The sequence below is a fragment of the Petaurus breviceps genome, unplaced genomic scaffold (genome assembly GCF_028583685.1).
Source record: "Petaurus breviceps papuanus isolate PSGF00001 unplaced genomic scaffold, PetGlider_PUasm1.0 186, whole genome shotgun sequence".
NCBI classification, from domain to species: Eukaryota; Metazoa; Chordata; class Mammalia; order Diprotodontia; family Petauridae; genus Petaurus; species Petaurus breviceps.
In genome coordinates this window covers 18,578,959-18,594,063 of record NW_027185798.1, presented here as the reverse complement: position 1 = coordinate 18,594,063, position 15,105 = coordinate 18,578,959, and the positions used below count along the sequence as shown (strand labels likewise).

At 50.5% G+C, this 15,105-nt stretch overlaps 1 protein-coding gene and 1 long non-coding RNA gene across 4 annotated transcripts in view; one reads left to right on the top strand and one right to left on the bottom strand.

Moving 5' to 3' along the window:
- The window catches only part of LOC138162481 (uncharacterized), a 17,740-nt gene extending 12,684 nt beyond the window's left edge, over window positions 1–5,056 (top strand). The window contains exon 2 of the long non-coding RNA XR_011168648.1: window positions 4,965–5,056. This is a non-coding gene — a long non-coding RNA (uncharacterized lncRNA). The remainder of the gene's footprint in view (window positions 1–4,964) is intronic.
- Window positions 2,216–15,105, bottom strand: part of SLC43A2 (solute carrier family 43 member 2) — a 58,680-nt gene continuing 45,790 nt past the window's right edge. For all 3 annotated transcript variants that reach the window (XM_069089678.1, XM_069089676.1, XM_069089679.1), the window contains exons 13-14: window positions 13,657–13,780; window positions 2,216–12,555 (exon numbers count right to left, since the gene is read on the bottom strand). In XM_069089678.1, the coding sequence (XP_068945779.1) occupies window positions 12,394–12,555; window positions 13,657–13,780 (286 nt within the window). In that variant the 3' untranslated portion in view covers window positions 2,216–12,393. The remainder of the gene's footprint in view (window positions 12,556–13,656; window positions 13,781–15,105) is intronic.

Here is a 15,105-nt window from a genome sequence, read left to right as displayed (position 1 = left end):
CTCCCCCATCCTCTCTGTCTCTACCCTCTCTTTCTCTCTCTCCCCCTGTCTGTCTCTCTCTCCTCTCTCTCTCCCCCTCCTCTGTCTCTGTCTCTCCCCTCTCTCTCCCTCTCTTTCTCTCTCTCTCCCCCCTCCTGACTCTGTCTCTGTCCCCTATCCTTCCCCTTCAGGGCAGGTGCTTTCCCTTGCCTGCAATTCACTTACACTCTTCTACCTTTGGGAAAGCTGAGTCTCTTTCAAAATCCAGTCAATGTTTGTTATTGTTCCATCCTTTCAGTCATGCCCCATTGTTGGTGACCCCATTTGGGGTTTTCTTGGCAGAGATCCTGGGGTGGTGTGCCATTTCCTTCTCCAGCTCATTTTACAGATGAGGAAACTGAAGCAAACAGGGTGAAGTGACTTGCCCAGGGTCACATGGCTCCTAATCAGTCTGAGGCCTGATTTGAACTCGGGAAGAGGAGTCTTCCTGACTCTAGGCCCTACAGCATCACTTAGCTGCCAACACCTCACCTCCTCAAATGATCCCTTCTCTATTTATCCATTTACATGTGCATTGGGGAGGGGTACCTTCAGCAGACAGCACAACGCCTAGCAGGTGGTAGGCATTTAATGAATGTTTGTTGGATCAGATTGGATCTAGTCCAATCCCCTCATTTTGACAAATAAGGAAACTGAGGTCCTTCTGCTTAGAAATATTTCTGTGATGCTGTCTTAAGTCTATTAAAAATCCATTCTTTTGGCCTAGGAAGCTTTCTAGGCTTCCAAAATGTCCTATTAAGGAAGGCGTGGGGGAGGAATCTTACCCACCTTTGAGGGGCAATGTGGTATGACCAACACTGCTGCCTTTGGAACTGAGAGACCCAGGCATGAATTCTACTGCGGATCTTCCCGAATTGTGTGATCAGGACCAAGACATGGCAACAGTCGTAAAGGCCCAAAGGGACGTGAGCAGCCCAAAGCTCTCATTTTACAGATGAAAAAAGCAAGATCCCAGCGAGGCTGGGATGGGCCCAAGGTCACACAGGCAGCAGGCAGGTGGGGAGGGATTCATGCCCAGGCCTCTGACTTGGGCCCAGGGTTCTTCCTACCACAGCCCCCTCCCATGTCCCCTTCTCTAATCTACTAAAGAGAGGTAATTACACCTTGAGTGCCTACTTCACAGGGTTGGGAGGATCAAAGGAGAGCAGGTACTGTAAAGCTAGAAAGGGCCACCCAAAGGGCGGCTATCATCAAAGCCTATCTTCCAAGAGGTATGAAGCAGTGTGGACTGGTGGATAGAGCACTGGACTGGGTGGCAAGGAGATCTGGGTTCCAGGCCCACTGCTAACGCTTAAATGACCCTGGGCAAGTCCCTGCGTTTCAGGGGCCTCTATATTACAAGGAGATTGTCTGTGTCAGCAGCATTCCTGTGTATTCTTGGAATATCTAAATCAGGGATCCTTAACTTTTTGTGTGCCATGCTCCCCTCCAGCCCCACCTTGGCAGCCTGGTGAAGCCTGTGGACCCCCTCTCAGAATCATGTTGTTGAGTCATTTTTTAGCCATGTCTGACTCTGTGACCCCATCTGGGGTTTTCTTGGCAGAGATACTGGAGTGGTTGGTCATTCCCTTCTCCAGCTCACTTGACAGATGAGGAAACTGAGGCAAACAGGGTAAAGTGACTTGCCCAGAGTCATCCAACTCTAAAGAGTCTGAGGCTGGATATGAACTCAGGAAGACTCGTCTTCCTGACTCCAGGTCTGGCACTCTTTCTACCATGTCACCTAAATACATGATTACAAAAACCAAAAGTTCGGGAAAAGAAAGCATTTTTTCCCAACCCATCTCATAAATCCCCCTGAAATTCATCCTGGGATCTCTTGGAGGGGGTGAGCCCCAGGTTAAGAACCCCTGATCTATCCCAAAGGCAACAAGACCTTAAGGCAGAAAAGAGAGGTGGGTGGTCTTCCCCCACCCATCCCCCATTTGGGGATGGCCTGGCTTTGGTCAGAGGATACCAGAGTTGGGATTGTGACTTTTGGGGAAGGGATTTACTTATGGAATCAGGTCTCTCCTCCCGGCTTTCTGAAGCACCTCTTGGGTTGGAGATGAGGCCCATATGGCCCCGGGAAGAGCCGGGAGGTGGGGAGCGGAGAGCAGCCCAGTCTGAGCCACATGATTCATGGCGCTGACAAGCCGTTTGGCCACAAGAGGTACCACACAGAGGCAGACACTAGTCCCAGAGGCCACGGAGGCAGATTTATTGGTGACAATTATTTAGCCGAGTGGTGAGGGTGGGGTGTCAGCATGCCTTGGGGAGACAGAGCCACAAGCCACAGGGAAGCTGACTCAGGCTGTGTACCTGGGGAGAGCAGCAGCGGGTTTTGACAAGCTTCTCGGCAGGAGAGCTGCCACCTACTCCCAGGGTTCAGTTTCTAGGAATCAGCCCAGAATTATGTGTCCCTCGGGGCTGAGGGCAATGCTGGCCTTCCAGAGACCCAGTGGGCAGAACCTCAGCCCAGTCCAAACCTGCCTCCTTAGACTACTGCTGGCAAAGTCCTCCTGCCCTATACCAGCACACTTCCATCTTCTAGGGCCCAGCCTTCCCTGCTCACCAACCTGTCCATCTGAAGAAGTTAAACAGGACGTTTGTGGAGTTCAGCTCTTATCCTAAAGCACACACGAGGACACACACATGTGCACATGCACACACACATGCAAGGACACACATGTGGACACACACACATGCTCACACATAGATGGTACACACACGGAATGAGACCAACCAGACAGCTCCTGGCATCCCATCTCTCCCCATGCCCTTGCTGGTCTCTCCAAGAAGAGCTGACATTCTCCTCTTTGGGGGCAACTGGCTCCCCCATTTCTACCTGCCACACATCTGCCCTTGCTCTCCACTGCCTCCTATCATGACTTGCAGATGTGAGTTCTTTCTGCGTTTCCATGATTCCCATTTTCTTGTTCTCATGCTTCCCCAGGTCCTTCTCTCATTATGGCAGAGAGACCCAGGGCAAGCCAAGGCTATGCCGGTACAGCCCTGACCCTTGCCAGTTCTACTAGGCCGGAAAGAAGGCCCAGTGCTAGATGGGGTGAGCATGTGCCCAAGGTCAGCAGAGTAGGCTTGAGCCCAGAGGGGTTCATCACCAAACCATTAGCCACTCAATGAGGACATTGTGGCCACAGTTATTCCTGAAGACTCTACTAAGGGGGGAGGGAGATCTAAGTCACTGTCTAAATGCCCCAAGAATGCCCTGGGACGAAGACCCAAAGTCACTGCTTCCCTGCCAGGCATCTGTCCTGACTGAAGTGCCTGCTGCGGGAGGGCAGGAGCTGGGGCCCTCTTCAGAATCCTTGCCACTAGAAGCGTAATACATAATAACACCCGAAAGTCTGCAAAGTGCTTCACATACAAGATTTCACAACACCCTGTACAGCCAGTCCTAGAGGCAATGCTATTACAGATTAGGATAGGGAGGTTTAGAAGCTAAGTAACCCACCCAGGGAGAGCTCCAGGCATTTTCTCTGGCTGTTCCCCACTGGGGGAATTCCCCCCTTCCTCATCTCTGCCCACATAATTCCCCAGCTTCTCAAACCCCACCTTCTACCGGGAATCCTTCCCCCAGCCCTCTTCATTCCAGGGCCTTCCCTCAGCTCACCATTTCCTCCTTCTCCCCCACTGTAGCTTGTTTGGACATAATTGTTTGCACTTGATCTCCCCCACTGGTTAGTCCTGGAGAGCAGGGCCTGCCTTATGCCTTCCTTTGCACCCCCCCCCACTCAGCACAACATTAAGTGGGTGCTCAATAAATGATTTTTGGCCAACAACTCATGTCAAAAATAGAAATTAAAACCAAGGACTCCCTCCATTCCAAATTCACAGCTCTTTGGACCATACTGTATTGCTTCTCAATAAATCATAGAGTTTTTGATCATGCTAGTGCTGGAAAGAGGGAGACAGGGAGGAAGAGGGAAAGGAAAGGGGAGGCAATCATTTCAAAAAGACCTGGAACTATTTTACCACCGTTTAAAGGTTCTGACAACATCCCTGACACTGAGCAGAAAAGCAAGACTCCCCTGATCACAGTGGGGCCAAGGAGGAGGCCACTATAAATGAGAAGGCTTGAGGGGGAAGTGGGGTTCTGTGGAGAGAGGCAGTTGGGATCAGGGTTCAAATCCCCCCTGGGGCACTAGCTGAGCGATCATGGGAGAAACCCTAAACCACCATCTCCTCTTCTGCAACATGGAGATCATGCTTGGATAATCTCACTGGGTTGTTGCTGAGGCTCCTAAGAGAGAAATTCGAAGCTGGGGGGATAAAGAGATGGCCTCAGAACCCAAAAGACCTGGCTCCTGGTCCCATCTTTTGACACGAGTGACCAGCTACCTTGGGTGGGTCACCTGATGTCTCAGTGGGCCCTGGTGATTTGCTAACACTGGAGAACTCAGAAGAGGTGCTGACCTGCCTGGGTGCGGGGAGGCCCCTCTTCAGGTCCCCAAATGGACAGCACTTTGTAAACTTTAAGGTGCTATGTATTCCCTCCAATTATTACAGGTAGGGGTCCAGCGTCATGCCTCACAGCTTAACAAATTTAAAAGTAACCAGGACAGGGGCGGCCAGGTAGCACAGCAAGTAAGAGCACCGGCTCCAGTGTCAGGATGACCTGGGGATCCAATCCGGGCTCAGACACTTAGCACCCACCCAGAAACACCTGGCCGTGTAACCTTGAGCAAGTTACTTAACCCCAATTGCTTAGGGGCAGCCAGGTGGCTCAGTGAGTAAGAGCACTGGCTCCCGTGTCGGGATGACCTGGGGATCAAATCCGGGCTCAGATACTCAGCACCACACCCAGAAATAACTGGCCATATAACCTTGAGCAAGTTACTTAATCCCAATTGCTTTATTAAAAAAAAAAAAGTAACCAGGATGGAGAAAGTCAATGTGCACCTGCTTCTTTTTTTCTCTTCCAGAGAAACCTGATGATGGGGCCAGCAGGACAGGGCCTCTTTCCTGCAGCATCCCCCAGCCTCTCTAGGACACTGACCGCACACTCTCTTCAGAATTACAATCCCTCCCAGCTCCCAGATGACTAGGAAGGTCGATGTTCCCTCCGGCCCCTCCCATCTTCACAAACCTTCCTTCTGCCTCCAGATCGAGGCCAGGCCTGGCAAGGTACCCCACCTAGGAGGAAGAGCCCCTAATCACAGTGTAATAGCCCTACAGGGTGCGGGGTGGGGTGGGTACAACCCAAATCACTGACAAACAGGAATAGGAATCACAGGGACTCCACTCCCTGTCCTGGTTACATCCTTCCTGAGGCTGCTACAGCTTCCTGTTCCAGAAGCCTTGACCTTGGGCCTCAGAGAAAAGGGAAGGGAGGCCCTGGGAGATATCCACTCTTTCTCTGTTGATCTGAACTGCCCTGGGGAGGGACAGGGGAACTAGGACCTGACTTCAAGGGCTGTTGGGGGGAGACGGGCGAAGTTGTTACCACACATAGAAGCTCTGTGAAGACCCCCAAGAGGAGCTCACTACAGACTGTCCAGCCTGAAGGATCAGTGCCGAGCTGGACCTGGTTCCTTCAGAAGGTCAGGGGAAAGAAAAAAAAGAAGCAGGTGGGTTTGTCTAAAACTGCACATTAGCATTCTCCCTCCTGGATCCTTTTTAAATTTGTTTATTCAAAATTCCTCTTAAGTGGAAGCCACTTTTGCCACCTTCTGAAAGGCTCCCTGCACTCCTCCGGGAAGGCCTGATCCCCCCACCCCAGCTGTCTGCTTGCCTGAAGCTTAGCCCCCTCAGTGCCTCCTCTCTGATGCAGCTCCCAAAGGCCCCCAACAGTCTTTGCCCCTGGCCTAACTCCAGTTCAAACACTAATGGTTCTCTGCTGGGTTCCTATCATTATTTTTTAAATCAATCAATAAGCATTTAGCCAGCACCTACCCATTAAGTGCCAGGCAGGCACTGGGCCCACAAAGAACTCACACTACCCCATATGCCCTCCTCAGTATCAAAGCAGCAGCACCTAACCTTGAGGGAGACTCCAGAACTCTGTGCCTGGTCAGCCAGTCAGTGATTGAGTCAATACACACTTATTAAACTTCATTCTAAGTGTCAGATGGTGCTAAGTGCTGGTGAAGTTACTTAGCTTCTAAGCCTCTATTTGCACATCTATAAAATGGGCATAATGATATTTATAGGACCTACCTCACCGGCCACGGAAAGGTAAATGCCTGTAATCCTTCAGGCTGTCTAGAAGTAGCAGCTGTCACAACTGCAATAAGTTTCTAAGTTAAATTTTAATACAAGGAACCCATGGTCTCTATCACTATACAGCTGAAACCAGTACACAAATATTAAGTTAAGTGCCTACTCATCAGAAAGGCACCATGCTAGGGATACCCAGAGAGAGAGGACACAGACTCTGCTCTCAGAAAACACAACTTAATCGAATTCGGGGAAGGACAGCTATATAAATACCCACAAGAGGAGGGGGGATAATAGAAGCACAACGGACAGGTCCAAGCAAAGAAAGGTCAGTTAGAAATATGAGGCAGGCAAAGGGAAGGGAGTGGGGTGAGGAAAGATGACATCAGGGAATGTCTCATGAGACAAGTAGCATCTCAGTGGGGCCTTGAAGGAAGGACACAAGTATGGGGAGGGGCGGCAGTAGTTCAGTTCAGGTATGGGGGTTAGTATGAACAACGGGGCAGAGACGGGAGAGAGGAAGATGGGAATGGGGAAAGGCCTGGCAGGTAGAAACCCTTATGAGATAAGGCTCAAAGGGCTGGAAAACTGCACATACCCTTTGACCCAGTAATAGCACTCCTAGGTCTGTACCTCAAAGAGATCAAAGGGAAAGGGAAAGGATGTATGTGTACAAAAATATTTATAGCAGCTCTTTTGTGGTGGCACAGAACTGGAAATTGAGGGGCTGCCCATCAACTGGGGAACGGCTGAACAAGTTGTGCTATATGAATGGAATGGAATCCTATTGTGCTATAAGAAATGACAAGCAGGTGAACTTCAAAGAAACCTGCAAAGACTTATATGGACTGATGCTGAGTGAGGGGAGCAGAACCACAGCGACAGCCACAGTGTACGATGACTGATTTTGACAGACTTTGTGACGTAAAACAATTCAAAAGGACTCATCGTGACAAAGGCCATCTACCTCCAGAGAAAGAAATGATGGAGTCTGAATATAGATTGAACCCCTTTTTTTTCATTTTATTTTTCTTGGGTGGTGGTTGTTTTTTGACCTATTTTCTTTCACAATGTGGCTAAATACTGATTGAATCTGAACGCAGATCAGAGCATACTTTTTTCACTTTTTTTTCAAGTTTTTCTTTTCTGGTCTATGCCTCCTTTCACAACATGACTAATATGAAAATGTTTTACATGACTGCACATGTATAACCTGTATCAAATTGCTTGCTGTCTCAGGGAGGGGTGAGGAGAGAGAAAGAATTTGGAACTTGAAATTTTGAAAAATGAATGTTAAAAATTGTCTTCACATTTAATTGAGAAAAAAATGTAAAAGAAAAAAAAATTAAGTAGGTGCAAGTTAAGATTGTGGAGAGCTTTGAATGCTGGAACCAGTTTATACTTTATTTGGTAGACAATAGGGAGTCATCAATGCTTCTCTCCAAATAGCAGCATCTGGAAATGACTTCAGAATCTACTGAGTCTAACCAGCTCAGGAAACTAAGGCCCAAAGAAGTTGGTTGACTTGGTCAAGGTCATACAGGTACTATATGGGATTTGAATCCAGGACCTCAGATTCCAGAGTCTGCTTCTTCTACTGAGGAGTAAGTCATAATGGCGCATTGGAGAGGTTCCTTGGGAAATGGTGTGGAGCTTGGATTGGAAAAGGGATAGACTGAAGAAAGAAAGACTAATGAAAGCCTGATGGGGGGAAGGAAAGTTTGAACTGGAAGGGCCTTATTCAAGAAATACTGTGGTGGTATCAATTAATGCTGTGGATAGAGATCCAGGCCTGGAGTTAGAAAGACCCGAGTTCAAACGTGGCCTTAAGACACTTACTAGCTTATGACCCTGGGTAAGTCACTTCACCCTATTTGTTTCTGTTTCCTTATCTGTAAAATAAGCTGGAGAATGAAATGGCAAACCACTCCAGTATCTTTGCCAAGAAAACCCCAGATGGGGTCGTGAAGAGTCAGCCATGACTGAATGACAACAATAATGGTTTAGCAGACCCTACACACTCACTAGAGGTGAACAATAACAGCAATGAAGGAATGACTTGCTGTGAGGGGGGAGAAAAAAGAGTCAAGGTTAACTCAAGGTTCTAAAACACTTGTTTTGTTATTGAGTTGTTTTTTCAAAGGAGGAGGATGAGGTGGACCTTGGACATGTAAGTTTAAGGCGCTGGTGAGCCAGCCAAGTGGGGATATCCATAAGGGAACTGGAAATACCAGAGCAAAGCTCCGAGGAGTTTGGGACCATCAATCTCCAAAACACTTGCACAAACACAGTAGGGGCACAAGTGGGAGAGAAAATAGTAACACAAGAGGGCCTAGGACAGAACCTTGAGAAACATTCACCCTTAAGGGCCCAGAAAGAGCGAAGTTAGCAAAAAGATCGGGGAAGGAATGGTCAGAGAAGTGGGAGAACCATGAACACAGGTAGTGCCATGGAAAGCTGATCAAGGAGGGGTGGTGTTCACAGTCTAAAATGCCAGAGGTCAAGAAGGATAAGGATGGAAGAAGGCCTTTGGCTATAGAGATAAGGTCATAAGTGATCTGGGAGAGGACTGCTTCAGGTATGGGCATGGAAACCAAAGTGTAAGGCTCACATGGACCTCCCTTTCTAGGAGTCTGGCAAGGAGAGAGGTGAGGGCCTACAGATGCAGAGTCAAGCATACATTTTATGACATGGCCAATGTGTTGATTTGTTCTGCTGAGCTGTAGGATCTGACTGAGGGATGTGGTATCCTCGGGAAATGAAAGAGGCTTATTTTTAAAAAGCAGCCACAAAACACTGGGTTTGGGGTTGTTTTACTTTTTTTCTTTTTTAAATGAGGCTAGCATAGGGTTAGTGGACTGGCAGAACAGGGAAGCATTTCAAGGATTGCATCTGACTCCTCAGTCTAATAATCCTTAAAGATTCCATAAGATGCCAAGCCCAACCCCCAAACAAAACATAAGGCATACGCAGGCATTTGGTACCAACAAGGTCCCAGGAACTTAGGAATTCCGTGACAATATTACGCAAGCTAAAAATCAAAACTACAGCCTAACCAAGGCTCTTCCTTTTGCAAAACCTCATTCAGAAGAAAGTTTCCTTTAAAAGAAAAATGGAACTGCCTTGAAAAATGGGAAGGGTATATGCAGTAATCATGAGGTATATAAATAAACCCAATCTCAATCTGTTTATAGGGGAGACCACCCCTTCTCCTTCTTGAACCAATGTCGAGCTGTCACCACCAGCAGACTCCAGATATCAGCAGTTTTGACCGGTTTGGACTATTGTTGGATGGTGAGATGTTAATGGTCACACAAGTGAGCACAGAATCAAACCCAGAGCCAGAAGGGACCCCAGAATCCATCTGGTCTAACCCCTAATTTTAGGGACAAAGAACAAAAAAACAAACAAACATCCTGAGACTCAGGTAAGTGACTTAACGAATGACATTCACATTAGTAAATAGCAAAGTTGGAATCTGAACCCACTTCCTCTAGCTCCAAATCCAACATTACTTCCAGGACATAAGGAAAAAGGTCTCTGGTAACAGTCTAAGATGTTAGGTGGCTCTTGGGGACAGTCCTGAGCACGTCAAAGCCTGTGACTAGTCTGTGCTGGGTCTTGGAGCAAGTGGGTGAATATCGGCATCATGGTCTCTCCTCCACAAACAGGTGCCTTCCTTCTGATGGGCAATACCTTCTCACTTGTCGGAAGCAACTCTGGCTGGCCCAAGTTCAAATTTTATCTCCTATCCTTCCTAGCTGTTTGACCCTGGGCAAGTCACTTAAAACCTCTTCTGTTCCTCAGTTTGCTCAACAGCACAATGGACTTCCCAGTTCCTAAGCTCCCTTCTGGTTCTCTAAATACACAATCCCTTAGGGAGGCCCTCTATTTTTCTGACATGCACCTAGGTTACTTTTTTTTACTCCCCTCCCCCCCCCCCCGACTTAACCACAACAAAGTCCCTCAAGTCCTAACGTGGTTTCCTCCCCAGCCCTTCACATCCTGATTCCAGACTTGCATTCTTGTTCCCACAGGTAGCAGTCCCTCAGACATCCAGAAGAGAGTCTGGAATTTATCTAGTCCAACTACCTCTTTTTCTATTGATGAAAAAAAAAAAAAAGAAGAATGCAGCCCAGAGAAGTGAGTGATTGTCTGATGTGATACAGTTGCTTAGAGGAGAGTGGCTCTTGACTCCACCAGGGTGGGTGCTGCTTTCTGCTGTAGCTCACTGTTTCTCCAGCTGCTAGGCCTAGACCACAGATCCAAGATGCATTTAACTCCAGAGTCACCCCCAGTATTTCTGATCAACAATGGAAACCCACAGGGGAAGAAAGAGAAACCTAAGTGATCCATTTCCCTGGAGAGCTGGTGACGACTTAGTCAGGGCTCCCTCTGAGGCCTCACCTCAGGTCCCCTGAGGGGACCCAAGGCTTGCATGGGGGGCCCAAAGTGAGCCTTGGATGGCCTGGTCTGACCCCGCTCCACTGGCTTCGGTTCATGCTGGGCTAGGCTTGGGCCTGTAGTCAGGATGCCACTATCTGTACCCGGTCTCCGCCCCTCCCAGCCAGGAACGGGGGTGTGGAGTGGGAAGGCAGGGCTGGGGCTATGCTGGGCAGGTACTCTGGACAAGCACCAATAGGTAGAGGGGACACAGGAATCTGCGGTCATCCAGGAGGGAATCAAGCTATCTGAGAACTCAAATTTTCTGTCCAAAGTCCCAAACTTCCACATCCAGCATCCCTGGCATACGCAAACACAAACTTCCTTAACTACAAGGAAGATGGATTTATTGCTTTATAATAAAAAAAAGTTTGAGAAAACTTTAAAATAAGACAAACAAAAAATCCCAAGCCCATACCACTTTTAGACCTACTAGGACGCCTCAAGAAACAATCCTTTTGAAAACAGGTAGCGACTGACGGGTGCAGTGGGCGAGCACACTGAGGCCACTTCCTGGGCCAGAGCCCCACAGGCAGGGAGGAGAGGGGCCCCTGCAGCCCACAGAGGGCAGGGACAACTTTGGAAAGCCTAACACCAGGGGGCGCTGCGGCCCTGCGGCTCCCTCACTCACCCAGACCAGCCCAGGGACTCCGGTCCTTAACACACACACCCAGGCATACACTCGCCTAAATCCGAATCAAACACACGCCTCTTCCCCCTCCCCCAAAGAATCTGGGAGTCTACCAGGAGCTCTCCCTTCAGTCTCCTCCCCTCCCCACAACGCCATCCAAGCTGCAAATGGACCCTGCCCAGGGCTTCCCAGTGAGCCCCCACCGCCACCCAACTGCCCTCTAAGGAAGAGGGTTGGTAACGACTTAGTCAGGGCTCCCTCTGAGGCTTTGCCTCAGGTCCCCTGACCTTTGCCTCAGTCTCAGAGCAAGGCCACTCCTCTGTCCTGGCCAGCAGGGACACAGCAAGATGCGGGTGACGGGTGTCCCACATGCACAGGAGAGCAGAGATTCTGCAGGGTGGGAAGGTGGGGCAAGGGAAGAATGACAAGGGGGTTAGCACCAACAATGACAAGGGGGTCCTTCCTTCCTCAGACAGCTTTCTTGGGTGATGGCCAGCCCGGCCAGGAGGCGTGTGTCTCTGGGTCTGAGTGGAGTGGACAGGCGTTGAAAACCTCCACGTCGTGGGTAGACAGTCTGTGCTGGCATGTAGCAGACAGAGCAGCTGGCCTGGCTCCCTGGCAGGGAGTACAGCCCCCTCCTCGAATTTGGTGAAAAACTCAGGCAAGGGGGCCTATGGGGCATCTGAGTGTGGGGCCAACTCCACAGGCCTGTCCTGGTCAGTCTGTTGTACAGACAGCTGAGAGCCACCAGACTGGGCCTCCTGGAGCAGAGATGGAGCTGGGAGGAGGGCAGGGGGCAGTACCAGCCTCCTCAGCAGCTCTGACCAGAAAGACCAGGTGGGCCCACCCTAACAAGGAGGCCGCAATCAGGCCAGTACCAGGCGCTGCTGTCTCAGGCCCTCAGCATCTGTCCCGTCCCATCCCAGCTCCTGGTGAGGGCCAGAGGGCCCTCAAGGGGGGGACCACAGCCTGAGCTGCAAACACAGCTTCTGATGTAGAATCCCAAGAATGCCAGAGTGGACGGGGGCAGAGGCAGGGGGATGGGGGCCAAAGGCAGCCATGGTCCAAGTGGGGGAGGATCACGTGGAGTGAAGCGTGGGAGGGCCAACAGCAGCCACCGCCTACACGAAGGCCTCCTGATTGGGGGTGCCATTGATCTTCAGGAAGAGCTTCTCGTCCTCCCTCTTCTGGTCCAGCTGCCTCTGCAGCTGTCGCCGGTAGAAGATCAGGTAAAGAGGCAGGCAGAAGCCCAGCAGGCTCACCCCGAGGAGGCCCATGTTGACCTGGGGAGGAACGAGGGGGAGACTGAGTCTCCCAAAGGAGGGGATGGGGGAGATGGGAGGGGGGACTCAGGTACCCAGGGCCTTCCTAGGTCAGGCCCAAAGCTGCTCAAGCCTTTCTTCCATCCCCTACTGGATGGCAGAGAGAAGGGAAGGAAGAAGCCAAGAAAGGAAGCCACTCTCCCAGAAGAAAGAGCTGAGCTCCACAGCCAAGCAAGAGGGACTCTGGGACTCTGAAACCTGAAGAGTCATATTCAAGTCCCACCTTTGACGTTTACTATGTGTGACCTTGGTCAAGTCACTGGGTCTCAAGGCACTGTTTCCTCATCTGCAACATGAGGGAGCTGCCCTAGCATAGGTTTCTAACCTGAGGTCTATGAACTCATCCTTTTCAATCCTGTGAGGGCTGTATTTCAATCTAACTGGTTGCCTTTGCAGTCTGAGGCATTTAATTAAACGCAATGAAAAGTTTGAGCAGGGGCCCATGGGCCTCACCAAACGGCACCAAGATGGTTCTGAACCCTGGGGCTGGAGGCCTCTGTGGTTCCTTCTAGCCCAAGGCTGCTGGTAAATGTTTAACACCCGGCTCTCCAGAAAAGCCTAGGAGCCAGCCCTTAGACATCTCATCTGCATTCTTTGTACCTTCTCCACTACTTTCTTAAGTCGAGAAAATCCACAAAACAAATGAAGCCTTGCCAAATCCCAACGTGTAAATGCTCACAGCTGGCTGTCCCAAGCCTGCATGCTGAACTAGCTCTGGCACGCCCCTGCAGAAAGCAGGAAGCTCAAGAATCCGGCTACAGCTTCAGAGCTGGAACCTCTCGATCTTTATGGACAAGGAATGGAGGCTTGGTGAAGACCAATGACTTGCCCAAAGTCTCATGGAATAAGCAACAGGGGCAGGATTCGATCTCCAGTCCTCTTGTTCCAAAGCCAGTGCCCTATTCACTGCACCACCCTGCAGGACACCTTGGCACCCCCAGAGTCTCAAAGTGCTAGCCTCCCCCCTTCCAAATCAGCTCTAGAGAGAGTGCTGATGTCACATCGACCTGGCCACCGGGAGAAGGATGGGCTGGGACCCTGTCTGCCCCAGCCTCCACTTACCCAGAATGGGTCTCCCTGAAGGGGGCCCATCATTGCCACGAACAAAGGCTGTTGCAAGAGAGCGAAGAGGGCACTGACCAGGGACTGAAGGCCTGTCAAGCTGCCAAACTGGGTTGAGGGGTACCTGCCAAAACAAACAGAAATGCTGTTGGCCACGATTCTGAGCTGCAAGGAGCCTTCAAAGCCAGAGAGTTCAACAGCCTTGTTTTATAGGAGAGGAAACTGAGGCAGACAGGGTCACAGCTACTAAGTGCCTCGGGTGGGATCTGAACTTGGAATTCTCTGGCTCCCGGACCAGCACTCCACCCCCCAGGCCGCTTGGGGACTCTTAGGGAAAGGTTCTGCAGCCATCCCATCAGATGCACAGGCCCCTTCTCAGAGCCTCTGAGAGAACACTGGGTACCAGACAAAGGAATGACCTCTCCTCCTTGAAGGGATGGGGAAGGGTCCCCAGAGAGCAACCCTCCCCCCATCATGTCCTGCTGAGCCTCCCAGGCCTGGCCTCTGGGTCTTAAACTGGCCACTTTAGGGGGTAGATTCTGGGGGGGGAGGGGTGTCTGTGTGTGCAAGTAAAAGTGTGTGTGTGCACGTGCGAGCACAGACTCAGTGTATTCCCATCAGAGCCATTGGTCCCTGGGGACATAAACAGCCAGCCCAGGGGCCAAGCAGGGAGTGTGTATGTGTGTGTGGGGGGAGGGGGGTGGTGTGTGTGTCTGTGTGTCTGTGTGGGGGACTCTGGGGACTGGCAGATCCTGCTGAAAAGGATTTCATAACACCAAGGATCCTGGAAAACAAGCCGAGGAGTGTGTTCGAGCTGTGCCTAGTGTTCCCAGCCAAGGAAAGCTTGTGTAATCACAGACTTACGGTGATACTGCCAGGCTCAGAGCTGAGCCCCCGGCAGCAGCCACCTCACCAAGGCTCGGCTGCCATGATAGGCAGCCCCGGGCTCAGGCCTGCCTCACGGGCCCAGAGGGGTGGGGACCCTTCTCTCCGGCCAAAGAGCCTCGAGAAAGGCAAGATTTCTGTCACCCCTGTCACTACCCACCTATCCCCCCACACCATCCACCCGTATTATCCACATACAAACACTCACACCCCACCTACCCTAGCATACACATACAAACTCACATGCACATAAACACATACTACATACATGTACCATCCTCACATCATACATACACCCACATACACATATACACACCATCTCATACACATACCGCCCCCCACCCATCCCTCTGTACATAGTACACACATACATACACACCACACACACACACACACACACACACACACACCCCACCAGACACACCCCACATATACATATCCTGAGAACAGGATAAACTGAGTCCCCAGAGGCCAGAAACCCACAGGGAGGAGATAACATCCTAGGAGCCACAGAGTGGGGGACGATCTGGGCTCCAAATGGACGATGTCACTTCTTGGAGAGCT